Source organism: Protopterus annectens, chromosome 12.part0 (assembly GCF_019279795.1).
Source record: "Protopterus annectens isolate FY-2018-M chromosome 12.part0, PAN1.0, whole genome shotgun sequence".
Taxonomy (NCBI): Eukaryota; Metazoa; Chordata; order Ceratodontiformes; family Protopteridae; genus Protopterus; species Protopterus annectens.
The window spans coordinates 1,164,085,501-1,164,113,163 of record NC_056746.1 but is presented as its reverse complement, the minus strand read 5'-3'; the positions used below and the strand labels follow the sequence as shown (position 1 = coordinate 1,164,113,163).

The following is a 27,663-nucleotide window of genomic DNA, read 5'->3' as shown; positions in this document are numbered from 1 at the left end:
TCTAAAGAAGCGCAAAGACAAAGACAGGCCTCCAAGGTCCAAACAGGACTCTTTGCAGCTGGAGCCAGCGTCCGGTTCGGCCAGTGAGGCACTTTTGCAGCCCCTGTCATCCGCCACTTCTGAACCGATGGCCGATACGGACTCCCATGGGGAGCCATCAAGGCCCACTATTTTAACTGCTGCAGGACCTTCGGACGTCGCTCCTTCAGATGGGTCCGGAACCGCTGTGCAGGTACCGGCTTCTGAGGGGGTTTTCAGGCCTACTCACATCACTATTTCAAAGGCAAAGGCAAAGACAAAGACTCCTGTTAAGTCTAAAGTTCCTGCTCAAGCTGCTTCTGAATCTACTCCCAGGACACAGAAGCAATTATTAAAGATGGCTGAAGATTTGCTTACAATGATTAGGGGTTCTCACCCTCCTGAGAAAAGGCCTCGACAGGATGTTACTCTGGATTCCTCTGACCAGGCTTCTGTATCTTCTGTTTCTTCCTCAGATCAGGACTATTCCTTTCCTCCTTATGAGGATTCGGATGCTGAGGACTCTTTACCCTCAGCCTCCGCCTGAGGATTTCTTTGGGGAAACCTTGCATGAGATGAGGGAACATTTTCATTGGGAAGGACAGGAGTATTCTGCTTCCAAGAAGAGGCTTAGGAATTTCTTCTTCTTCCTCAGCATAGGCCTTTAGCTATCCCTCCTGTTTTGGACATTGTAGATGATGCTTTTTCTGAGGCTAATTTGAATCCTGATTCCATGCCTCCTGCTCCTTCTAAGCCTGATAGATTTTATAGGGTTCCTGACTCTCATTTATTCTTATTTAAAACCCTTCATGATCCTGAAACTATTTCTCAGGGCTCTAAGGCTGCTAAGGTTGCTACTTCTAAAAATCCTATTCCCTCTGAGAAGGATTCTCGTGCTTTAGACAGGTGGGGAAAAAAGGTTTATACTTCTGCTACCCTGTCTGTAAGGGCTTTAAATTGCCAGTTTCATATATTTAAGTATCAGCAATTTCTTTTGTCTGTTCTAAAGCAAAAGCTTGCTTCCCTTCCTGCATGTGCAGAGGATAAGGAACTTCAGGATGTCTTGCATGCTACTGAACAAGTGAACAAACATAGTTTACATTGTGGTTTTGATGCTTTGGATGCTTCTTGCAGGGCTGCAGCCTCTGGTACTGTTATCAGGAGACATGCCTGGCTTCGTGAACAAAGTTTACCTGAACAGGTTAAGGCTAAGTTATTAGATGCCCCTGTTCAACATGATGTTCTTTTTGGATCCAAGGCTGAGGAAGTTATTAAAAAGATGGAAGAAAAGGCAAAGTCTATGCAGACTGTAAAAGATTTTTGCAAGTTCAGCCTCCTAGATTTTCCAGGAATTGGCCCTCTAAAAATTGGTCCTTTCCCATGTCTGACAGTCCTCAAAAGGAAAGATATAGACGCTCAGAGGTCGTGGTCAAGGTCAGGCCTCTTACAGATCTAGACAATGGACTGCTTCTTCACCTAGAAGGCTAGACAGATCCCAATCTCAAAGAAAGCAAACTCAATGACTCTCGGTTGGGCTACAGGACCCCTTCACCTGGATGCCCCTCTCGGAGGAAAACTGTCTCTTTTTTACAGAAATTGGACTCGTATTACCCAGGACAGATGGGTATTGGATGTGATTTTAATGGGTTACAAATTCCACTTTCACACTTTGCCAAGGGCTTACGGTTGGCCAGATCTGCCAAAACATCAATGGTCAGAGGTCTTAAATCAAGTGGATGCTCTTCTGGCCATGAGAGCCATAGAGCCTGTTCCACTCTCGGAGATGGGAAAAGGTTTTTATTCAAGACTGTTTCTGGTTCCAAGAAAACAAAACTCATGGAGACCTATTCTGGACCTTTCTGTGTTAAACACCTTTTTGGAAATTCCAAAATTCAAGATGCTTACTCTGCAGCAACTAATTCCAATGCTCTCTCAGGACGCCTGGATGGTGACATTGGACTTAAAGGAAGCCTACTTACACATTCCCATCAGGCAGGAACGCAGGAAATTCCTCAGGTTCAAGGCAGGTTCGAGGCACTTTCAATTCTCTGTACTGCCCTTTGGTTTATCTACTGCCCAGAGTCTTTACCAAGTGCCTGGCACCAGTAGTGGCTTACTGCAGATTTCAGGGATCCAGATTTACCCCTATTTGGACGACTGCCTTATTCAGGCAGACAGCAAAGAGCTTCTACTTCAACATCTCGACTTTGTTCAACGCCTCCTCCCCCTACTGGGATTCCCAGTTTACACAAAAAAGTCACATTTGATCCCTTCTCAACAAATGGTATTCTTGGGAGCCCTCTTAAATACAACCTTACAAAGGGCCTTCCTCACTCCAGAAAAACAAACTCAGCTGGCTTCTACTTTCAGCACCTTGGCAACTCTATCTCAGCTCACTGCAAGGAAATTCCTGCAGGCTCTGGGCTACATGGCTTCCTGCATTCTGTTGATTCCAAACGCAAGGCTTCATATGAGAAAGCTTCAATGGTATCTGAAAAGTGTATGGTCACAGCATTACCACGATCTGGATATTCTGATTCCTCTGATCCCCTGCCTTCAGAACTCTGGTGGTCCAGGGTATGCGCTTTAAACGAAGGAAAGCCTTTTTGTCTACTTCAACCTACTCAAATCCTAACCACGGACGCCTCGGATTATGCTTGGGGAGCACACTTTCTAGACAATTGCCAGCAGGGAACCTGGACAAAGGACCATCTTCACTGGCACATCAATCTGAAGGAAATGTTGGCAGTTCAAAATGCCCTTCTAGCCTTCAAGAACCTTTTGCAACCAGGGCCTCTGCTAATTCGCACAGACAACACCACGGTCATGTTGTATATCAACAAGCAGGGGGGTTCTCATTTTTGCAGACTAGCTATGGCTTTATGGGACACAGCTCTAAATTTGAATCTACATCTCCAGGCTCAATTCATTCCAGGGGAACAGAATCTCTTAGACAGCCTGAGCAGAAACATTTCAGATCCTCACGAATGGATGCTAGACACCAACTTATTCAACAGGATTACTGCAGTTTGGGGATGTCCCCAGATAGATCTGTTTGCATCCCATTTCAATCATCAGCTGCCTCGTTTTTGCACCAGGTCCTTCCACAAAACAGCTTGGAGAGTGGATGCCCTGTCCTTCAGCTGGAGAAGCCTTTCAGGATATGCCTTCCCTCCTCTTCCTCTACTACCTCGGGTATTACTGAAGATAAAACAGGACAAGCCCAAGTTCCTCATCTTGATTGCTCCAAATTGGCCTCGACAGTTTTGGTATCCAACTTTGAAGCACCTGTTCTTGGAGCCTCCTTGGATTCTCCCTCTGAAACCTTCTCTTCTGTCCCAGCATCAGGGTCAGTTACTACATTCCAATCTCAAGACCCTTTGCCTGGCAGCTTGGCTCTTCAAAGGAATTTGATTTCCTCTAGTCTTCCCAAACAAGTTTTGGATGTTCTTCTGGAAGCTAGACGGCCTAGCACTAGGAAATCCTATGCCTCTAAATGGAAGAGGTTTTGTATTTGGATGCAGGACCGAGGCTCGGATCCTCTGGTACCTGATCTCTCTTCTATTTTGCTTTACCTTTCGGAACTTTTATCTAAAGGACTTTCCTTTTCTTCCATTAAGATTCATGCTTCTGCTATTTCTGCTCATTTCAATTCTGATCCTCCTGTTTTTTCTCATCCTTTGGTGAAGCAATTCTTGAGAGGGGCTAAAAATTTGCGGCCTCCCAGGACCCCTCCTGTCCCTGCCTGGGATCTTAATTATGTTTTAGAAAAACTTACTTTGCCTCCTTTTGAGCCTGCTGCATCTTCAGATATTAAGTTTTTATCTTGGAAGACTGTTCTTTTATTAGCATTAACCTCTGCCAAAAGGGTCTCAGAGTTGCAAGCTCTCATGGCTGTGGAACCATACCTTATTTTCCATCAGGACAGAGTATCCTTGAGGACCAATCCTACTTTCATGCCTAAGGTGATTTCAGTGGCTTTAAATCAGACAATTCACCTTCCTACTTTCTTTCCAAATCCTCAAAATAAAGGGGAAAGGATTTTGCATTCATTAGATGTGCACAGACAGTTACGATTTTACCTGGACAAGACTAAAGAGTTCAGAAAGTCTAATCAATTGTTTGTTTCTTTTGCCTCCAGTTCTCTTGGAAAACCTATTTCTAAACAAACTATTTCCAAATGGATTGCTTATGGAATCAGATTTTGTTACACTCATCATGGGAAACAGTTTCCAGGTACCATTAGAAGTCATTCTACTAGAGCAGCTGCCACTTCTACAGCTTTCCTCAGAGGAATCCTACCAAGGATATCTTGAAGCTGCCACTTGGAGTTCTGTGCATACTTTTTCCAAGCACTACAATCTCCCTCTGTATTCTAAGACCAGGGCAGGCTTTGCCTCTGCTGTTTTGCAGGGTATTCTTGCCTCCCCTTCTTCTATCTAAAGCCTCCTCCCCTTTTACACTGCTTTGGGATTCCACCCTACAGTTATGACTGCAACAGTGAAACACGAAGAACATAGTACAGTTGTGTACACCTACCATAAATGTAGATGTTCGAGTGTCTTCACTGTTGCAGTCGGGGTTTCCCTCCCTCCTATCCCCTCTTTTTTTCATTTTTTGTGGTGTATTTGTGTTTCCTTGTTGGATTCATTTTTGTTTTGATGGGGACTTCTGACATCTAGGGCAAGAAAGGCTGGAGAAGATGGCGTCGGCTGAGGGCTATGTACCATAGCGTACTGACGTCAGGGTACTAGCTTTTACAGCCGACGCCGGACCCAGACTTTGGGATTCTGGCCGACCTCAGGCTGCCTGCCGGCAGGAGCACACTACAGTTATGACTGCAACAGTGAAGACACTCGAACATCTACATTTATGGTAGGTGTACACAACTGTACTTTTGTCCATTCTACAACTTGCTGTTGTTTCCATTGAAAACCACTCCTTTCATCTTTGATCACCATATTCGTATTGGTTTCTTCTGTATACATAGTGGTTAGGGAAGCTGGGAGACAGAGTACCTGGAAATCTAATCTAAGTAATTGCATTCTGGTGCCAGAAAAGGGACCAAGACCGCAAGGCAGCAGAAGTATCTGTTGGAATTGTGTGATACAGGGCTAGCAAATGCATCAGCTTGCCATCCTGTGGACCTCCCAACCTCGTTGTTTCCAGTTAATTTCTTAAAGGTGGTTCACATAATGCTGTCACCAAGGAAAGAGGTAATTCTGTAGTCAGATGTAAACTTTATCTTGGAAAAGCTAACACAGCATCCTTGTTAACCATCTGCCAATGTGCCCCTCAAGTTCCTGACACAGAAAATAATTGTTACTTGCATTTACCTCTGCAGTAACTCCATGCATTAATATACTTTTTTTTGTCTTCCATGAAGACGGGGAACGTTTATTTACTAGTCCCCACCCGCAGGTGATCACAGACCACAAACTGAACTGATCTCTTCAGTTGTCAGTTTTCTTTCCTAACTCACAAAGCAAGTAAAAACTCCTATACCCCTTGGAAATGTTTGTACATAATTGAGATGGCATCTGCTTAAAACCAAACGCATAAAGAAGACTGAGCAACTATTTGTTTCAGTCACTGCTAATAAAAAGGGGAAATCAGATGTTCTTCATAGTTCACTGTTGCAATAATGAGTCTTGGGAATACCTGTTGCAGGAGCCGGAGGCTGGTCCAAATATCAGATTTTTTCTCCTTCCCCCTTGGCTTGACAGAAGTTCTCTCCTTTGAGCATTTTGTTGATAGTATAAAGGGTAGTCAGCTGGCACCATCTTCACTTGCCACTGAAGTCTGACAATCACCAGTGTGTGTGTGTGTGTAGATTTTTTATATATGTATGTATGTGTACATATATATATATATATATATATATATATATATATATAAAATGTGTGTGTAGATATGTATATATATGTATGTGTGCAAATATATATATATATATGTATATGTGTGTAGATATATGTATGTGTGTGTATGTGTATAATATATATATATATATATATATATATGTGTGTGTGTGTATGTGTGTATATATATATATATATATATATATATATATGTATGTATGTGTGTATGTATATATATATATATATATATATATATATGTATATATATACGTGTGTGTGTGTGTGTATATTATACACACACACACGTGTGTCTGTGTGCATATATATATATATATATATATATATATATATATACATATGCTTGTGTGTGTTAGTATGCTGGTTTGGCCTGAAGACCAGAGGTGCAGCTAAGTACCCCATTGGGGAACAATTTTTTCATTGTTTAAGTATCTGTGGATGACAGAGAGAAGGAATAATTGTGTAGAGTGCAGGAAACAAATTCTTCACAGGGACTTCCACTCTTTGTCTCTTCTGTCTGGGTCGAAAGCATGATGTGCCTAATTGTCCTCAGTGTGCCTTTCTTAATGCTTGCACAAACATGGGTCCAAATCCTTAGAGTTTTGCAAATGAAGTTCAGTTCCTCTTCTCTGTATGCTATGGCTTCTACCTTGCCCTCTTCCTTGTGAAAAAAGTAGAGGAGAACCGTCCAAAAGAAAGAGATTCTGATGCCAGTTTCTATGTCAGGTAGTCCCCCAGCTTTAGATTGTTAAAAGTGCTGAGGCACTTTTGTAGCCCCTATCAGCTTTGACTACAGTAGATGTGTCCGGAGTGACCCCTTGGGAGGCTGACATGTTTTAAGATATTCCAATGTCTTCTTGAGCTGAAAGAGTGGAGATTTTAGTTGCGTATGAAGCTGTTTTGCAACCTTCGATCTGATGTTAATCCTGTTTCCATTCCTCACTGATGGGTTTCGTTCCGGGCCCTTGGAACAGAGTCAGCCTTTTTACCAAGCTCGTGCCAGCCAAAAACTTTCAAGCTAAGCTTCTACCCAGAATGCCATTCTCCCTGTTACCTAAGATCTCGTTTGCCACGTAGCTGTAAAGCCACATTTCAGCCGAGCTCTCAGCTAAGTGGAACTTTATTTGAAATTTTGCGTGACAAACCTTTTTACGATTGGTATTTCAAGTGTGTTTTCTTCTGTCAGATCTTGATTTTTTCTTCTCTGCTCTACCCATTGTTACTGTTTATAAACTTTCAAGTACCATTGGTGGTACAGCCTTTCCTCCCTTACCCTTGTGGTATTCCTTCAATACCATAGCTGGTATTTTCCTTCTCATCTAGCTGGTAGTATTTCTTTTCAGTAAGGTGTTTCTGTTTTACTTATACATATCACTTTAGTGATAGAACTGTGTGATTTTTGTTTTGAACTGTATTTGACTTATTAGTTCTGACTTGTTATACTGTTGCCTGTGGTGTCTCTCTATCATTTATTTTATTTTATTATTTATTTTACATTTGTTGACCGGGCTAGTCTAGCTGGATATATGTCCATTTTCAGTAGAGGCCCGGGGAGATAAGCTCCGCTTATATAATTTTAATGATACTAAGTAAAAACTATTAAGAACTACATGCAAATATAATAACATAATCATAGGCTAAAAAACATTTTTGAAAAAATAAACAAGTGGTACAAAAGTGATGGAGTGAACAAAGTATTGTAGAACATGACAAACATGAAGTATACAATAAACATGTACAGAGAGAGGGATAAAGGAAAATAGATGAAAAGAAAGTGAACTTAGTCAGGGGTGAAGTAAGTCAGCTGACAAGAAGTAAAGTTAGTCAGGATTAGTACAGGGGCACAGCCATTGTGTTTTGAGGTAAAGCTTGAGTTTCTTTTTAAAGGGAGACTTTGAGGGAATAGATGAGAGTTCAGAGGGAAGCAGGTTCCAATATTTTCCAACAGTGTTTGAGAAAAGAGAGTCTCCGGCCTTGTTGTTTGACTTGACAGTGTTTATAAGAAGTTTGTGTGCAGATCTCAGGGACTTTAGGTTGTGGTATGGGTGAATCAGACTGGATAGTATAGGGGTTTTGTCAGGTTGATAAAGAATTTGATGGGCTATGCTAAGCTGGTTCATTTTTAGTTGCTGTTGATATTCCAGCCAGCCTAGTTGTTTTAAATTAGTACAGTGGTGGGTTCTGTAAGGGTTTCCTGTGGCAAATCTGGCTATGTTGTGGTAGGAGTTTTCTAGTTTTGACAGATTTTTTTTTGATAATTTGGTAAAAAATGGGGGAGGCATAGAGAAGGGATGAGATAAGGTGGGAGTGGGCTATAGTTGTTCTAGATTCTGGAGTGAAGAAAGGTTTGATTCTGTAAAGAGAGCCTATTTTTTTGTTAATGGTTTTTAGTCTGTTGTTAATATGGGCATCGAAGTTAAGGTTGTTGTCAATGGTAATGCCTAGTAGTTTGGTAGTAGACTCTTGTGATATAGGTGTGCCATTTGTTGATGTTATAGTAAAATCAATGAGGGAAGATTTGCTCGTGATGTCGGATAAGAAAGGTACTTCAGGTTTTAAGCATTGTGCTTCATGTAATGCAAGTTACCTAATAGTGATTCTCATAATGATTGTGCATACTGTTTGGTGGGTGCCCCATCTTTCGGTGCAACCTCCTTGTGACATTTGTCAGAGTTTCAGTCAACGCACTCTTAGTGAGCGCAAAAATAAACTAATACTGAAAGGGTTACTTAAATTTCCCTTTTCATAGGCCATTTCTGCGAGGGAGGTCTCAACCTCTCCTACAAAAGACAAAGAGAGGTGCCACTTGGTTCTCTCCTCACCATCGGGTGATCAGGGTAAGCCTGTGAAATCAAAGGTCCCAAAGTTGTCCTCTGAGCATAAATCTGCCTCTACGGCTCAGTCCTTGTCGGCTCCGAGCAGCTCGAAGCCTACAATACCGGCGCCAGCTTCGGCACCGATAATAGACCTCACTACGTCTACTTCGACTTCGGCACCTGTGGCCACTATGGCTCAGGGCACACCTTTCATACCTTCGTCAGCTACGATTTTAGAAGACAGTCTCAGCTCTAGTGCCACATCGGCACCAAGCATTTTTCTGACCAAGTTGGATTTGACCCCATTACTCCCGGTCTCAAAACTAGAGACTTTGGTGCTGACAGACCTTACACCAAAGACCCGATACTCCCCTTCCGTAGATCCATTTTTGGGCCAGATGTATAGCCCATTCATTGACTGACCTGATTCTCTGGAGTATCCATTAGATCCACCAGGAGCCTGTCAGAACATGATGTGGTTCATCTTGTGGACCAGTTGTTGGCAGCCAGGGCGATACCCACGCTTCCTAAGACCCATCTGCCTGCAGGACATGGGTTGGTTTCTCCACGGACTCCTCCTTCAACCATCTGTGTTCCAAAGCCTTCTGCTCTAACGTCCTTCTCGAAACCCATCGCCTAGGTGCCTGTAGTGGATCTCACTCAGGCTCTGGGCTTGTCCCTTTGGTCTTCGGTTCCTGCGGAACCGGTCCTTGCTCAATCTGGGGATTGGGGGTAGGTGGGTGCCTTGGCCCAGGGCTTGGAGCTGTGTTTGTCCACTGTTCCGTCCTTGGTGCCAATAACCTCATCCGCACCGATCCTGCTTGAGGCTCCATCCATGGGGGCGGGTTCATCAGAGCTGGGTGCGACCCCCAGTCCCAAGGTTGTCCTCTGTTCCAGGCTCCCATCCTTCTTTGGGAGGACCTACTTTCTGCACAATGGAGAGGACTCTTACTTCTGGAAGCACTCCTTTGACATCGGAACCCCAGTTTTTGCCCCCTGAGCTACAGCTGCCACAGACCCCCCCCCCCCCGGGGCACCAGGCAGAGAAGCTGCAGGACACCCCTGTTCAGGGTACCTGCTCCTCCAAGTCCTCCTCAGAGACCCCCACTGAGGAGCTTTCTCAAAAGAGGACGTGCAAGTGGAAGCACATGGACCCACCTGAGGAGTTCTTGACAGAAGACACGGATTATGATGATGGTGAAGTGTCCCCACAGTCACCTCCTGATGATGTCTCCTTTGGAGACGTCCTGGAAATGCTAAAACAGAGAGGTGACTGGAAGCCCTCCAACCCTTCATCTGGGGAGTCTGTGTTCCTGCAGGTTTTCCGCACCTGGCCTTCTATCTCTTGGGTGACCCCGCCTGCCGATGAGCTCATCCAGCTTAGTTGTGCAGCGCACTTGGAAGAACCCTGATTCTATTGAGGTGATCCCTCGGAGTCCTGACAAAATTCTTCCCCTCCCAAGGAGAACCAGCATTGGGTCCAGAGGGTTGCTAGTAGATGCCATGGTGGTGGAGGCGGCAGCCACGAAAAAGGACTTAGCTGAGGAAAGTACCACTGGCCATCCACCCAACAGTGAGTCCTGAGCAGTGGACAGGCTTGGGAAGTGAGTGTTTGTATCAGGGACCTTTGCTATACGGTCCCTGAATTATTTGGCACATTTTATGAGGCTCCAGAGGGATCTGATCTCTGAACTCTCTGGGACAAACGTGGGACAGCTGTCTGACGAGGTCAGAGACAAAGTGGCCTTGCAGCTCGCAACCCTGGAATCGATATCCAACTCGTCCATGAGGTTGCTCTCACATGCGACTGAAGGGGTGGCTAGAGCAGCGGGTTTGGGTATTGTCATGAAGCTTCCTGCCTGGATGTGCATTTGTGACCTCATGGACCCCTTCAAGTCTCCCTTTTTGAATGCTCCCATCAAAGTATCATCCTTTTTGGCTCCAAGGTTAAGGACACATTAGCCAGATGCAAGCAAGTTGGAAAGACCCCGTTTGCCATAGGTCTACAATTTTACAATTCTCAGCGTACCTTCTCCAGAAATCAGAGGAGTGGGAAAATGTGGCACAAAATATCTCAGGGTCCTTTCTGTGTTGCACGTGATGATGATACCCATAGGGGCAGAGGGGGTAACAACTCTGGAAGATACCCCTACAGAGGCAGAGGAGTCCCTTGTAACCAAGGCTCCAGGGACTCCTTTTCTGGACAGCCTTATCAGCACTCCTGAGGAGCAGCTCGGTTGCGTACCTCTGGAAGCAGTCGGGGGTTGTTTTTCTCTGCACCAAGCCTCCTGGCAATCTGTTACCACCGATCGTTGAGTGCAGAGTATAATCACCAGAGGTTACACCAGTCCCCTTTCTTGTCAACCAAATCCTCCAAGAAAACTTCCCGACATTCCACCCAGTCAAAGGGAAGAAGCAACTTCAGAGATCATAAAGCTGTCTAAAAAAAGTCATCCAATCAGTCCCACTAGACCAACGCAGATCCGGATTCTATTCGAGTTTTTTTGGTGACAAAAAAGACAGGGGACTGGAGACCCATTTTGGATCTCAGCAGCTTAAACAAGTCTGTCACCGAAACCAAATTCCGGATGGTCACGGTAAAGTCCATTCTCCCTTTTTTAAGGGAAGGCAATTGGTTGTGCTCGATAGATCCTCGGGATGCGTATTACCACATCAAAATGGGCAAATGCTCCAGGTGTCTGCTTTGCTTCCTGCTATGGGCTAGTCATTATCAGTTTCATGCCCTGCCATTCGTTCTCTCTCTACAGCCCCCAGAGTGTTCATGAAGTGCATGGCAGTGGTCACAGCTCACTTGAGACTACAAGGATTCCGGGTGTTTCCATATTTGGATGACTGACTCCTTACCCCCACCCCCACCCCCCCACCCAGCATCTACTGGTAACAGCATTGTGTTATACCCTCTGTCTGGCAAAACTGTTGGGAATAACAATACATTGGGAGAAATCAAACCTTAATCCTACACAACAAATAGAATTCATTGGAGCAATTTTCAATACCCAGTCCTGTCTGGTGTCACTCCCAGATCACAGACTCCAGCGACTGAGGCTGCAGCTCTGAGCGTTACTCTGTCAAGCGAAAGTTTCAGCAAGAGAAGTTCTTCAGGCTCTTGGATCGATGGCAGCTTCAATTCCAATAGTGCCCCTAGCGAAGCTACACATGCAAATCCTACAATGGCTCCTTCTTTGTCAGTGGTATCCAAACTATCACCCCCTCAGTTACCAGATTCAAATAACCAGCTCCTGCAAACAGGACCTCCTTTGGTGGATGAGGCTAGACACTGAACTTTGGAGTCGCCCATTTCTGTCCCCTCAACCCAGGGCCATTGTGACCACGGATGTTTCCCTGATCAGGAAATCCTTCTGTGTGGCATACCTCATCACTAAGGGCATTTCATCCAGAAAAAAGGAGGTCATTGTCCCACTGTACTCATCCCTCATTAGACCCGTTATAGAATACAATGCCCCGTTTGGTATGTACCTCTTAAGACATCTGCAACAACTGGAAAGGCTGCAGAAATACCTCACTAAAAGAATCACAGGCTTAAAGCAGGTGCCCTATGCTGACTGCCTTAAAAAACTCCAGCTATACTCTGTCGCATATCGTCTACTCAGAGGCGATCTCTGCTTAACATACAAGGCCATGTCAAACCCAGAGCTGTTGGACATGCTACACTTAAAGAAATCCCAATCCCTCAGAGCCAAACGCTCCAGGGATCTAAACTTTGTCATCACAATAAACAAAACATGCTGGAGGGGTAAGTTCCTGACCCAGAGACTCCCCAGACTCTGGAATAGATTGCCCATACATGTCAAGCAGAGTGCCTCTTTGGCCCTCTTCAAAAGGATCACGTCAGTCGCCCTGCTAGACAGGGGTCCAGTGAAGTAAATAGTGTGGGAAGAAATAGCCAGGGAATTGTTATGGCTAGGCTTGTATAGGCCCTAGGGCTGATAGCCTAGTACCAACCTATGAATCTATGATCGGGTGGGGGGCATTTCCAGGGAAAGACAGTCCAAGGAGCATGGTCCACCTCAGAGGCCCACCTGCATATCAGTGTTCTGGAAATGAAAGCAGTGCTGTTAACATTGCAAGCCTTTCATTTGGTTCTCCCTTCTGGAAAAATTGCAGTTCAGTCAGACAACATGTCCGTGATCTGGTATATCAACAAACAAGGAGGAACCAAGTCCTACCGCCTGTGTCGAGAGGCCATGAGAATTTGGCAGTGGGCGATAGCTTCCAACCGTTTTCTGATAGCAATGCATATCCTGGGGAGCTACAACATAATTGCGGACAAACTGAGCAGATGCATCCTCCTGCCTCACGAGTGGTCCCTCAATCCTGAGGTGGTAACAGAAATTTTCAGCCACTGGGGCCAGCTTTGCTGCAATCTTTTCATCTCCCCATCGAATAACAAGTGAAGAAGCTATTTTGCCTTGTTTCCCCCTGAGGGGGGAGTCCCCGAGGGAAGCTGTAATCCACAATTGGCCCACAGGACTTCTTTATACTTATTCTCCCATATCCCTGATTCCACAATTTCTAATGAAAGTTCTTCAGTTGAGATGCAAGGTGATCCTCATAGCTCTGTTCTGGGCTCGACAAGTTTGGTACCATTCCTTTGGCGTCACCTAATAAACCTGCCATGGATTCTGGGCCCCCTTCCAGATCTGATTACTCACCTCCAAGGGTTGAGCCACCCGAATCTGTTCAGTCTCAAGCTGACAGCTTGGTTTCTCCACTTTCGTTAGTTGCTGGGCAAGCTAATCTCACCTCACCTGTTCGAGACATCATTCTGGCCTCTCATAAACCATCCTCCAGAAGACTATATCAGGATAAATGGAAAAGGTTCTCCATCTGGTCTAAAGATAATGCTAGACCCATATTCGGCTCCAGTGACTGCAGTGCTGCAATACTTGGCTAAGGTATTTGATAACGCAGCATCTGCCTCTTTTCTTCTCTTTCGCTGTTCCCATTAGGGGTCGCCACAACGGATCATCTGTTTCTATTTCTTCCTGTCCCCTGCATCTTGCTCTGTCACACCAACCACCTGCATGTTCTCTCTCACCACATGCATAAACCTTATCTTAGGCCTTCCTGTTTTCCTCTTACCTGGCAGCTCCATCCTTAGCATCTTTTTCCCAATATACCCAGTATCCCTCCTCAGCACATGTCCAAACCAACGCAATCTCGCTTCTCGGACTTTGTCTGCAAACTGTCCAACCTGAGCTAACCGTCTAATATACTGATTCCTAATCCTGTCCATCCTTGTCACACCTAGTGCAAATCTTAACATCTTTAACTCTGCCACATCCAGCTCTGACTTTTGCCTTTTTGTCAATGCCACCGTCTGCAACCCATACAACATAGCTGGTCTCACTACCCTCTCGTAGACCTTCCCATTCACTCTTACTTGTACCCGTCTATCACAAATCACTCCTGACACTCTTCTCCACCCATTCCACCCTGCCTGTACTCTCTTCTTCACCTCTCTTCCACACTCACCATTACTCTGAACTGTTGATCCCAAGTACTTAAACTCATCCACCTTCACCAACTCTACTCCCTACATCTTCATCATTTTTCTATCCTCCCTCTCATTTACACACATATATTCTGTCATAGTCCTGCTGACCTTCATTCCTCTCCTCTCTAGAGCATACCTCCACCTCTCCAGGGTCTACTCAACCTGGTTCCTACTCTCACTACAGATCACAATGTCATCTTCAAACATCATAGTCCATGGAGCCTCCTGTCTGATCTCATCTGTCAACCTGTCCATCACCATTGCAAATAAGAAAAGGCCTCTACCATACAAGTACACCTGGTGGCGATTTCTAATTTCCACAATGGTTTAGATGGCACCCCTCTCATCTCTTTACGTCTATGCAAACCCTTTCCTCAAAGGAACCTCTCATATCAGGCCTCCTGTCAGACAGCCTGTAGAACCATGGAAGCTCACTTTAGTCCTCCAGTCTTTGACTCAAAACCCTTTGAACCCTCAGCACAGTGACTTTAAGTTTCTGTCCTGGAAATGCTTGTTCTTAGTAGCCATCACATCAGCCAGACAGGTCTCGGAGCTGCAGGGATTGTGTATCAAGAGGCCCTATCTGGTCTTCCATAAAGACAGAGTATCACTTCAGACCAACCCATCCTTCCTCCCCAAAGTTGTTTCTGATTTTTCTGTTAAACAGACCATTGACCTACCAGTGTTCTTTCCGAATTTTTCCAATGCAGGAGAGTACTGTCTACATTCCTTGGATGTACATAGGCAACTGAGATTTCACCTAGACAGGACCAGACCTATCCGTAAGTCTGAACAGCTTTTCATATCCTTTCCTAAGCTAGAATGGGAAATGCTGTTGCCAAGGTTACATTATCAAAATGGCTAAGGGACTGCATACGTTTTATCTATTCCCTCATAAAAGAACCTATGCCAAAAAGTTAAAGCTCACTCCACTAGATCTATGACAACATCTGTAGCTTTCCATTCCATGGCTTCCATGGATGACATTTGTGTAGCAGCCACTTGGGCTAAGCCTCATACCTGTATCAATCATTATGAATTGGACTTGGTCTCCAGAGGGAGAGCAGCCTTTGGCTCAGTGGTACTCAGGAATGTTCTCCCATAAGGGCCGCCCATGGACCTCAAGGTAGCTTGGGATTCTGTCCCATCAGTGATGAATGGAAAGAAGATTAACAACATCAGATAAAGAAGTTATGTCTTACCATAACATTCCATCTGTGTTGTTCTTTCATTCTTCACTTCCCACCCTTCTTCCCCTTCCAAAGGCTCCTGGGGGATGCTTTGGGTCCTAGTGGTGTCCTAGGGTATTTGCGCAGAAGTGGCCTCTGTTTTACTTCTCTGTGTCTTGCAAACTCGATCTGGAACGAGCCTGGTAAAAAGGCCGACTCTGTTCAGAGGGCTCGAAACCGAACCCATCAGTGATGAATGAAAGGAGATGAACAACACAGAACATTATGGTAATACATAACTTTTTTTTTCTGATGCCAGACTGCTAGTTAGAGAGGAGGAGAAGCAAGATCCTCTTACATCATTGTATGAGAAGTTACTGGGGACCAGATCCAGGTCACATCTTGCCTGCTCATGACCAGAGGCCCTACATACCGACACTGCTATGTCTGCCTTTATTCATGCCTAGAATTGTCACCGATTTTTTCTGAGTCAGGCTGTCCACATTTCAGTGTTCTAGCTATGATCAGAAAGTAGAGATTTATTCTTCACTCCTTTGATGTGCACCTTCAGCTCAAGTAGAACCCTGAAGAAGACAGAAGTACAGAAAATTAGATTTTTTTTTTTGCTTATACAAAGGGTAAAGATGGGAAGCCTGTAAACAAGTAAAGTATTTCTAAATAGATTTCTAAGTGAATTTCTTTTTGTTAACAGTACCATGGTAAACTAGTTCCCAAAACAGTCAAGGCTCACTGCAGCCTTTCTTGCAGGGGTTTCCAAGCAGGCTATTCTGGAGGCAGCAACCAGATCCTCTCTCCATACATTTGCTAAGCACTACATCCTAGAAGCAATGTCCAGGACCAGGGCAGTACTTGTTTCTGTCATATTCCAAGGGTTGCTATCTCCTTTCCCCCAGCCACCTAACCATCCTTCCAAATCATCCTATCTCTGGGGAATTTCTCCCAAAGGTCAGTTCTGCGATAGTGAACTGTGATGAACATAGTTCAGTTTTGTCATGTAGATGCTGTTCAGGCAGTTTCACTGTTGCAGTACCAATTCATTCCCCCTTCTATCTCTTTGGCTGTGGTTGGAGTGGGTACCCTTTCATCCTATTTTCCTTCTCCATCCCCAGATAGGTGTCTTACCACATCTTTGATAACCATCCCTGGCACAGATCCAAGACATATCTGGACAGGTTATGCTCCAGAACCAAAGGGAGTGTGCAAGAAACTGAAAGATGTTGCTGGCTGACTACCCTCTATAATACCAATGTCTTGACATAGGAAGAAGAGTGTTTGCTGGGCTAAGGTGGAGGAAATATCTCTAGTAATTTTTTTTTTTTTTAAGTTCATAGGCAAGTACTTGGCTAGCTGCCCTTGGTGGGCCATTGTAAGCTTAGCCAATTTCCTGTTTTGTGCTTGAAATAACATATAATCACCAAACAAAATGTTGCAGGCTCCAAAGCAAACATGTTATTGAAATTAAGTGCTTTTGTCTGAAAGATCACAAGACTTCATCAGAATGTCGTAATGTACTGTGACTCAAATTTAAATAATCTAATATCACATGACTTATATCAGTTGCATCAAAAACTTCCTGTATTTTCATAAATGCTAACATTTCTAAAATGCATTTTCTTTCCCACTTAAGTCATTACTATACTAGCAAAAATAGAGGCACATACTGCTTCCATTGATGCACCTGTGTCCTAGTGAAAATACTCTGTCAAAATATATAAAATTATTATCCAAAACCATCCCCATAAAGTTATATAAAATATTAATATTACTTAGAAAATTCAGTTAATACCTCTTTAAACCATTCAAGTCCTATATCATGTGGTAATACTATGATATGCGCGTATTTAAATTGGAGTCCTAGTATGTTACGACATTCTAATGAAGTCTGTTTTTGAGACAAAAGCACCTAATTTCAATAAACATAGTGCTTGGTTTGGAGCTTGGACTTTTTTGATGAATATTGTTTGGCTTTTTAATTTTTTTTTGCTGTTTTGTTAGTTAGCTTGAAATAACTTATCCCATTTGATCATAGCTTGGCCTTACCCGTGCCATAGTTGATAATTATATATTACCCCTGTTAAGAATAACTGGAATCATACTGTAAAAATTTGAGGGGATCCATGCATGGGATAAAGCATTTAGAAGCTGCATCTGTCCATTAGTAGTACAGGGGTTAGTTCTGGGGTAAATTTTCTGTTTCCCATCCATAGAACTAAGTTGCGCTTGAAAATGGACAGGCTTGAACTGTGTTTTATGTGGAAAGGATATCTGTTCCATATCAGCGGTATGTTCTATAAAATATACCTGTCCCTCCAAACTGTTTTGGTGATGCTGTAGAAGAGGTTTAGATTCCTAGACCAAGTATTTCTGATGTCCTTTTGACTTGCTGATGTGCAGTAAATCTGTCAGTAATGGATCAGAGGATGTCTTGTATGCTGGAAACAGGTCACCTCTTAGCAGCCTGTAGGATACCAAGTATAGGGACAGGGCTTTCAGTTGGTCCATGTTGGACATGTTGTTTTGGCCTTGTAATCCATTTAGTAAGCTTTTAATAGAAATGTCTAGTATTTGGGCTAGCCTCTACTCATTACAGACAGGAATTCCATAGAGTTATTATTGTAACAGTGAATCTACTCAAACATCTACATTTATATGTCAAGTACCTAACGCATTGAGTATGTAAATGGAAAACAAGTTCTGCATCATTAGGTAATTTATTGCAAATGGTTGGCACACTGCTTTTTGTTTTCTTATACTGCCAACAATAAGATTTTGCATGAGTCATTTCAACTGCATTCCACCAGAGGCATGACAACCACTACTGCACTTGTAGGGGGGTTAAGTACTCGTACTGTAGGAGGCAGGCACCAGGCCATCAGTCTACACTTCCCCTAAGCATTGCTAGCTGGACAAGGTTTGGATTTGCCTCTGCCATCCTGCCAACCCCCCCAGATACAATGTAAGCTCTGGGAATTGTCTCTGCAGTGATTGCTGCAACAGTGATACATGCAAAAACTAAGTAGTACAGTTGTGTATAGAATTTACCATAGTTGTAGATACTCAGGTTGGATCACTTTTTGCAGCACAGTTTCCCTCCCTCCAGACCCTCTTTTTTGTGTAGTCATCCAAGGATTGGCTTAGATACCAGGTCAGCACCCCCTTTTTTCCTTATACCTGCCATATTAACAGAAATTCTGGCTTCACCTGCTTCAGATGTATCAGTGAGAGCCAGTGTTCTGGGGGTTTCCTTGTTGAATGGAAAGGGCAGGTCCTGGAGGAGATCTCATTGTAGTCTTAGGATTTTGCCAAGGAAAGGCATAACAAGGGATTCTTCCTAAGCCTTTGAAGGCAAGAAAAATCTAAAGATGGTTAAGGCTGATGCCACTTTTTATATCAGGAGAGTCCTAACACCTACTATCATAGCAAGTTCCTCATACAGTTGTTCTTTCTTGTTGGCATAGGCAAGCAGCCTACACATTTCTCCAGTCAGTGTATTAGCATGTAATGAACTTTATATGTTTCTGAAATGTACGGAGAAAACAAAGGAAGCCAGAATCCTTAGCAGTCAGTGTCACTGTGTTTAAGCAGCACAGCCATAGTGTATGTGAGGGCCAGTGCTAGAACATAGCTAAAATAATTTGAAACGTCTTTGTAATTGAATAATGGGCTTTTAATTAAAACAGCTGTTATTTTGTATCAAAACATTTCAGTTTTAAATTACAGCATTTAGAGATTCATCAAAGCAGTTTGCAGACAGGCTTCTCCTCTAGACAGCCTTAGGGATATGATGACTTGCAGAACTGCAGGCTTGCAGTTATGGATGCATCCATTAAAACTGGTGCTCCGAAAGATTTGCTGCCCACATTTACAGAAGATCAGTGAGCAAGTGGTGGGAAACGCAGACAGCCTAATGTGGAGCATAGTTGAAAAACCCATCCAGTTGTTAGAACTGGGTGTTAACATGAGAAATGTAATGGATGAGACAGGATGATTAATAAAACAAAACTTTTGCGACACTATTGTGAAGTTTGGGGGGTCTGATGGTTCAATTTGCTTTTGGTAGCAGCAGGGACTGAGAAAATTTTGCATTGATAATTTGACCTGGAGCTCAATGGGAGAGTGAACAAGATTTTAAAATACATACACATTCAGTAATTTGGTAAATTTATCAGTAATTGCTGTGCCCCTCTATTACCAGTTAGCTATGTTTCTTTTGAAGCATTAATGAAACAGAAAATTGGATAACTGTGTTTAATGGCTTTGTTTTGCACCATAACAACTTATGAAACTGCTCTAAAGGCACTCATTTCTGAATTTAAGCCCACCAAATGCAGTACTTTGTTAAATACTGAGCAGTACAGATAAGGATAGTTGAATAGTTCGAGTAGTGCAGTGATAAAGATGATGATTTGGAATCTTGTTGCAGACTTCAGCCTAGTCTGTAATCAGACAAGACTCCAGAGTTTGTTTTTGCTGTTTTTTCCGAGGTATAGGGAAAAAGAAGTTGTTTAGAATTTCTATTATACAAGTACTTGGTCTTAAATTACGTCGTATGGGTAAATAGAAAACAACTTATGTATCATTAGATTACAAGTGTGGATTTTACGGATGTTTAGAAATTGTTATGAAGTTTAATACAATACTTCCTTCAAACATACATACAATTCAGACATTTTTTTAAGGAGGGGTCTCAAAAATTGGAAATATTTTTTTTTCTTCTGAATCACCCTGTATATGTGTAAAAGTAAATTCAGTTTGTCAGTTGGAACCACAGATAAATGTAGCATATATTGAGTGTACCCCACTGGCTTTTTATTTTAGGTTAGGTGTTAAGAGTTCTTTGTCCACAATCCCATGAGCCTCACTTAAGTTGTGTATGATGGCAAATATGATCATGCTCTCTCTCCTTGTCCTTCTGTAGCCCTAACAACCCAGGCTGGTGTGGAGTTTCGTCGAAAGGGATCACAGCTTTCCAATGAAGTAGCTTCCAATCCTCTGTTTGATACAAATGAGTTTCCTGACAATTATGAAGCAGGAAGAGCGGAGGCTTGTGGGACACTTTGTAGGATATTTTGCAGTAAGAAGACTGGTGAGGAAATCCTACCTGTCTATCTGTCAAGGTAAGTTAGTTTTCTTTATTGATTGTGCTTCTTGTTGTTTCTGTGTCTGCAGTGTTTACAAAACACTTGGTACTGCTAGTTCTGCTTTTAGGCTCTATCATCCTCGCATATGTATGTCTATCTGTTGCCATTGCATGCTGTAGTCTGTCATACATAGGTTACATTTGTGACTGAGAATGCTTCTTAGGCCTTTGATTAAATTTTAAGAGTCAGGGATATTTCCAGCTTTCAAGCCAGTGGCAGCATTGCAAAAAGACAAATCAACTTTCCCATGTTGTTGCCTTATAATTAAAAAAAAAAAAAAAAAAAAAAAAAAAAGTATGGGGATTAGGTAATTACAAGCTCATTACTGTCACTTCTGTTTAGGGAGGATTATGGAAATAGTTCTGATGGTCAAGATATTGCTACTTCTGAATGATAATTAATTTGCTGGTGTCCAGCAGCATGTCTTCAGGCTGCAGAGGTCTTTGCATTGTGGCTTGATCCATTTCGTTGCCTGAGTTACCACTCAGTCACTGAAATAGGGGAGGGAGGCTGTGGATGTTTTATGTCAGAACATTTAGGTTACGGTAGATTGTAGAGCATTTGGTTGAGACACGAGTTTTGATATACTTCTTTCTTTGGTGTTGAAGGAGAAATTTTACTTGTGTGTGACATTTTGTGTGGTAGCCGTGGCTTTGACAGGTTGTTTCCAAAAGAAACTACATCAACTTGCAGGATGCATAAGCAAGTGTAATGGCTGGTGATTAATGTTTAAAAAATATATAAAGTTCTGCACTTAAGATCATGAGAACTCATCGAAAAATGCAGTGCTTATCCACTATTTATTGTATTTATCACTTGAGGGAGATCCTGTCTGGAGGAAGCCTGTCAGCCAACCTAACTTCCAAAGCTATACCTTACTCCAAGGTTTTGACTCCCTTTCCCACTGCTGCATACATTCCTGTCCAGATTTTTGACACATTTTCGTCTTTTTATCTTAAAATTATGGTTTTCTGGCAAATCATTGAGAATTGAAGTCACTAAATGGTAACATACATTTGAGTTTGACTTTATATTCTTCAGAAAATGTTATTCTAACAACTTTCTAAATTTGTAAGTGCAATATTTAAAAACTGTCTGATTTGGGCCCTTTGCCCCGATTACTTTTGGGTATGTGCACATTTGTGCTTAGAGGTTAAGGTGTATACGGTGACGATAGTATATGAAGGGATTTAACTGATGCCATCTTTAGATCTGTTTTGCTGCACAGTTCTCTGTTGGTGCATTACTCGAGTTTGTTTACTTCAAGATAAAGTACCCTGAAGGGAAATTTTCTGTCTTTTTTTTTTAATAGTCCTGTTGTTAGTTTTATATCTGATAGTCTCTGATTCACATATGTTTGTTAAAGTGAATAACCATGTTGATTGTGGGAAGCAGACTCCCACAAAGATTTTCTCTGTTTTTGCCTCAAGTCAGCACAATGTGGATGCTTGAATGTATTGTGCCAGTTTCACCTAAGGAGAATCAAGAGAAGAGTTGAATTTCCCCAAGAGTTTGTGGCTTTTAAAGTGGACATATCTGGTTCTGTATCAGTATGGCATCGGCTAAGGCATCCAGGATCCTACATGTGAAAAAGAAGCGTACCAGTAAGATCATGGGGAGAAATGTTGTAGGAAAAAAGACATTGAATAACTGACTTCCAAAGATGCAGCAGCTCTGGATGTGGTGAAGTGCATATGCAGCTACTGTCTGTGTTGGCCAGGGCTTCTGATGTGACTGCTCTCTATGCTGCCACCCTGCCAAACCGGGCAAAGACTCAGATGTGCTTACTGATGCTGAGGGGGCCCTCAGTGTTACAGGCTCAGATTCCTGTTACCAAGGCAGAGAATAAAGATCCTGTGTCTTTATTTGCAAGGAGGATCCCAGGAAATGAGTGGATGTCTATTTAGGATGCCCACACTCTAGGTCTACTGAATATTTTTTTTCTGAATCTGTGAAGCCTAAAGCACCAAAGACCAAACTGGTGTTGGACAGCTTGCCTTGGCCATAGTCGACCTGTGCTTTAACTTTAATTCCCAGGCTTCTTCTCAACACCTTTTCCAGCTGGTTTAGGACGTCATGTCCTTTCTGAAGTCCAAGCCAGTCCTGGAAATACTTTGTTAGGAAACCTTTTAAGACAAAATAGATGGAACGTCCGTGGAAGGATTCAGACATCCCAGGTTCTGAGGGAAATAACAACAAGCAAGACCATGGATCTGCGACCAGTTAATTAGCATAAACTGTTATAACGCCACAATAAAAGCAAATGAATGCCAGATTCCAAAAACACCAAAATCTTTTAATAAAACAACAAAGCTTTTGGTATGGACTCCCTTGATTAGTGTTCATTCGCAAACAAATTCAACAAGTCAGTTTAAATAAGACATTCATATTTATCACAAGACACAGAACCTCCAATAAAACTACAATAGCAGTTAGTTTCTGTGACTAATTTTTTTTTGGTTAGACTTTCTTTGAACATTAACATGAAAACAAAAACATTTATAAATAATATAAATACAATTCAGTAATATAAACAGTTCATTTTGCGTTCCTTTGTTTCTCTCTCAAAACAGGCTTTATACTAACTGCAGGTTTAGGACTTCATGTCTTTTCTGAAGTCCAAGCTAGCCCTGGAAATACTTTGTCAAGGGCTCTTTTTAAGACAAGTTAGACTGAACCTCCTTGGGGGGGATTCTGACATCCCAGGTTCTGAGACTGATAAACTGGCCTGTGTGATTCAGTTTCCTTCTGTGTCTCCCCCCCACCCAGTGAGTTCAACAACAAGAACACCTTATCCTTTGCCTTTCCATCAGAAGATTTCTCCACTGGGGATACCCTTTGTAAAATAATGGAGTTATTCCACTGGGGCTCTGAGTACTTGGAGGCCCAGCTCAGATACAGAGCTTTCATTGTCCTGCCTGAGCCCAAAGCACTTACTGATGTTAATCTTCTGATCACTGCTGCTGTAACCTTAGCTAAATAGGTTATATCCTGCCAAAGATATAACCACTGGCCCAGCTTCCAAAGCTTTAGGGCACCTTTCATCCTCCCAAACCATTACCAGGTTAAGCAGAGCTGAAAAAGGAGGAAAACAGTGGTTTGGGCACTAAGCCCTTCAGAAATTTCCTGCTGCTGAAGAAGAACACTCCATTTGCAGGCTTTCGAGGATCAACATTTAGCTTACAAGTTATCCATTGCTGGACAGATAAGTTCCCTTCCAGAAAAAAAAAGTCCACATTTTTTGTGTGTGTGTGTATATATGTATATATATATATATATATATATATATATATATATATATATATATATATATATATATATACACACACACACACACACACACACACACACACACACAGACACACTTTTTTTAAGAAAGGAAACCTTGTCTTAAGGGATTGCCAGATGACATTTAGTCACCTTTTGTGTAAAGTGCATCTTTTTTACTTTCGTGGAAAAAAAAAGTTGCTAAAAGTACCCACCTAAAACTGCTGTAATGGAGCTTAAGAAAATTCTGGGAGAAATTAGTTTTCAGCAAGGACTATTACTTATAGGAGGGACTGGAAATTGATTTGCAGCAGTCAAGATGTGTCTTCGGGACCCATAAGGGAAAATATAACAAAGGAGGGTAGATTTTTGAAATAATTTATGAAAATCTTTGAAATGGAAGATATGAATTCAGCAATAGGAGTTCAAAGTGAATTTACATATTCCCCACGACATAAAAACTGGCCTAGGCTAGATAGAATTTACATTTCACAGGAACATATGCATTTAATTGAAGATCTTCATACCCACCCAGTAGCTTTTTCAGATCACGTGCCAGTAATAACTAAAGTAAAAACACAGGGTAATAAAGTAAAAATGAGACATTGTCGCTTTCCCACCTATCTGTTGGAAAGAGAGGAATTTAAGGAATTGGTAGTTGAGATTATTCAGAAGCTGTTAGAGAAGATAGAAATTTATTCTGGAAATATAGCTAGGGAGTGAGATAAAATTAAGGTGGAGTTTAAAAATAGGGTGGAAATAAAAGAAAGGGAGCTATGGTTAAGAAGTAACAAGAATTATTTAGAGGGACTGACAAATGTGAAAGTATTGCAGAATAGGGGGAGTCTCAGAAAACAAGAGGAGAATCAGCTGCTGAATGCTAGGTAGAAAATAAGGGATTACCTCAATAATATGCGCAAGCTTAGAAAGATTGCTGTTAAGCAACTGTTTTGATAACAACTCTAGAACGCAAAAACTGTTAGCACAAAGATTCAGGCAACAAAAAGAAAGGGCTGTCACCAAATTTAGGGAGCCTATAATGAAGGTAACGAGATAGAAATATTTCGGAAATTCTGTGAGAGTCTGTATAAAGCAGAGAAATATGAAAATCAAGAAAAGATGCAAAAGAAAATGTTTATGGACGAATTAAATATGCCGAGGTTAGAGGCAAATGAGGCTCAATTACTAACAGTTAGGATAGGAAGAGGAGGTGAGATAAAAATTGTAATATATAACCAAGAACAAAACCCCAACGATAAAAGCAAAAAACCAGGAACACTGGCTGGGCAGCAAAAACCAAACCACTTAGTAAAATTTGAAAAATAGTCATGCACTGAAGCGTAATGTCCTTTATTTCCACAATGGACAGCCACAAATAGCTCACAGCACCACAATAAAAATAAAACGAAAATAATGTTAAGCGCTTTCTCCCGGATTTAATACCAGGCTTCCTCAGAACAATTCATTTTCACACAACAGTGAGTTTAAATATCCAATTAGTAAAATCACATGCTCCAATTCAGTTCCAATTAGTAAAATCACATACTCCAATTCAATCCAATTAGTAAAATGACATGCTCCAATTCAATTAATTCATTGTTAGGAAGTAGTTTTTTAGTAAAGATGTTCCTTGTGGTTCCAGGTCTCTTTTATTCAGTTTATTTATTTATCCATTTATTCACTTGATCATTTATTTAACTTATTGCTATTTAAATGCAGTGCTTTCAACTGAACGAACATTTAAATATTTGGTTTTAATATTTCATAGCCTTCACATTTTATAGTCATGCAATGTAATACACAGATTATCGTATTGTTGTGTATTACATGTTTTTTGAACTGGTATTTATTAGAAGGTGATAAATAGCATTTTATAATTTATATTTACGGTGTTGGTGCATGACGAAATTTTCGTCATTGAATTGGAGCATGTGATTTTACTAATTGGATATTTAAACTCACTGTTGTGTGAAAATGAATTGTTCTGAGGAAGCCTGGTATTAAATCCGGGAGAAAGCGCTTAACATTATTTTCGTTTTATTTTTATTGTGGTGCTGTGAGCTATTTGTGGCTGTCCGTTGTGGAAATAAAGGACATTACGCTACAGTGCATGACCATTTTTCAAATTCTACTAAGTGGTTTGGTTTTTGCTGCCCAGCCGGTGTTCCTGGTAATATATAACCAATCTACAGGAAAGTCCTCAGGAATGGAAGGTATTCCTGTGGAGGTTTGGAAGCTAGGAGGAAAATGCTTTTAAAGATCTGGAAGGTTTTGTTTAACTGTCTTAAGAGGAGAGGTACCACTATCCTGGAAGAAAGCGGTGGTGGCTGTAATACCTAAAGAGGGTGGGGATCTATCGGATCCAGCTTAGTGCGGGCTTATTTCAACCCTAAACCATGATTATAAAGTGTTTGTCTATAATGGCAAAAGTAATGCCAAAATTGGTAGATATGGATCGGTCTGGTTTTGTGGAGGGTAGGAAAACATTTGATAACATTAACAGAACATTGATGATCTGGAGGGAAGCAGAATATAGGAAATAACATTGTTATTGATGGATCTAGATGCAGAGAGGCCATTTGGCAGAGTAAGTTGGGACTTTACGAGCAGGGCAATGGAAACATTTGCATGTCCTAAAAAAATTATAAGGTTGATTAGGAGAATATATGAAGGATTGTAGCCGGAAATTGGAGTGGGTGGGGTCCTCACTGATAATTTGTACTTGAGCAGAGGAACCAGGCAGGGGTGTCATCTTTCCCTTTTATTATTTGCATTATATTTAGAACCATTGGCAAAGAAAATAAGGGCAAAAAAATTCAAGGATATAATTGGTATGGAAGTCAAGAAAAGCTAGCTTTATTTGCAGCAGATATTATTTTGTACCTGACAAAACCAAAAAAAAATCACAGTTTTGTGGAACATTTTGAGACAGTTTCAGATCTTTTCGGGATACAAAATTAATGAAGCTAAAACAAAGCCAGTAGCGGTAAATTCTATACCCACACATCAACTGGTTCAGGAATACCCATATTTATGGGGATATGATAAAATTAAATATTTAGGAATATGGATTAAAAATGATTCCAGTGTGGCAGTTAAGGATGTGTGGGAAGAGACTAAAAAGATGATATAAAAACTGAGAAAATGGCAGCTTTGTTATATTGATGCGGATAGTAAGATACAAGCAATTAAAATGTTTTTAGTCCCTTTAGTTGTTATATACAGGTCAGGCATATTTTTATCCACCAGAGGAAAAGTTGTGGATAACAATAAAGAGCTGAAGGACTTAATCTGGGAGAGGAAGACAGCAAGACTCAAGTCAGGCTGATTTTTCCAGTAGAATAGGGCGGACTGAGATTACCCAATTTGAAGGGGTATTTCAGAGTTATACAGTTAAAACTCCTGTAGATAGCACAAGCAGAAAATTATAATTCAAAGTGGAAAGGGATGATGATGAAACACAGGGGAAGCTCAAGAAACAAGGAGATACTGGGATTTTGGATGCAAGCCAATAAGGAGAATAACAATAATCATGCAGAATATTGTATCCATAAAGTAGCAAAACGTATTCTAAGAACTATACCAACATAGGAATGGATTACGGAGATGATTGCAATTAGGCATACAGACAGTAAGCAGGAGGGGACTGGAATTTATTGGAGAAAACTGGCAAAGGAACCAAGGTATTGGGAGCAAATATCTATAGAGGGAAAAATGATAGAATGGGAAGATGCCAATAATTTATTTGGACTTTGGAGATTGATATTAAAGTGCAGGCAAAGAGAAAGAAATGGGAGGATTCTAAATGTGAGACCA

The 27,663-nt window shown here is 41.8% G+C and overlaps 1 protein-coding gene across 2 annotated transcripts in view; it reads left to right on the top strand.

Annotated features, from left to right (window-relative positions):
• The window catches only part of RALGAPB (Ral GTPase activating protein non-catalytic subunit beta), a 3,411,848-nt gene that overhangs the window by 1,378,749 nt on the left and 2,005,436 nt on the right, over nucleotides 1–27,663 (top strand). For both annotated transcript variants that reach the window (XM_044090192.1, XM_044090191.1), the window contains exon 10: nucleotides 20,358–20,556. In XM_044090192.1, coding sequence (XP_043946127.1) covers nucleotides 20,358–20,556 — 199 coding nt within the window. The remainder of the gene's footprint in view (nucleotides 1–20,357; nucleotides 20,557–27,663) is intronic.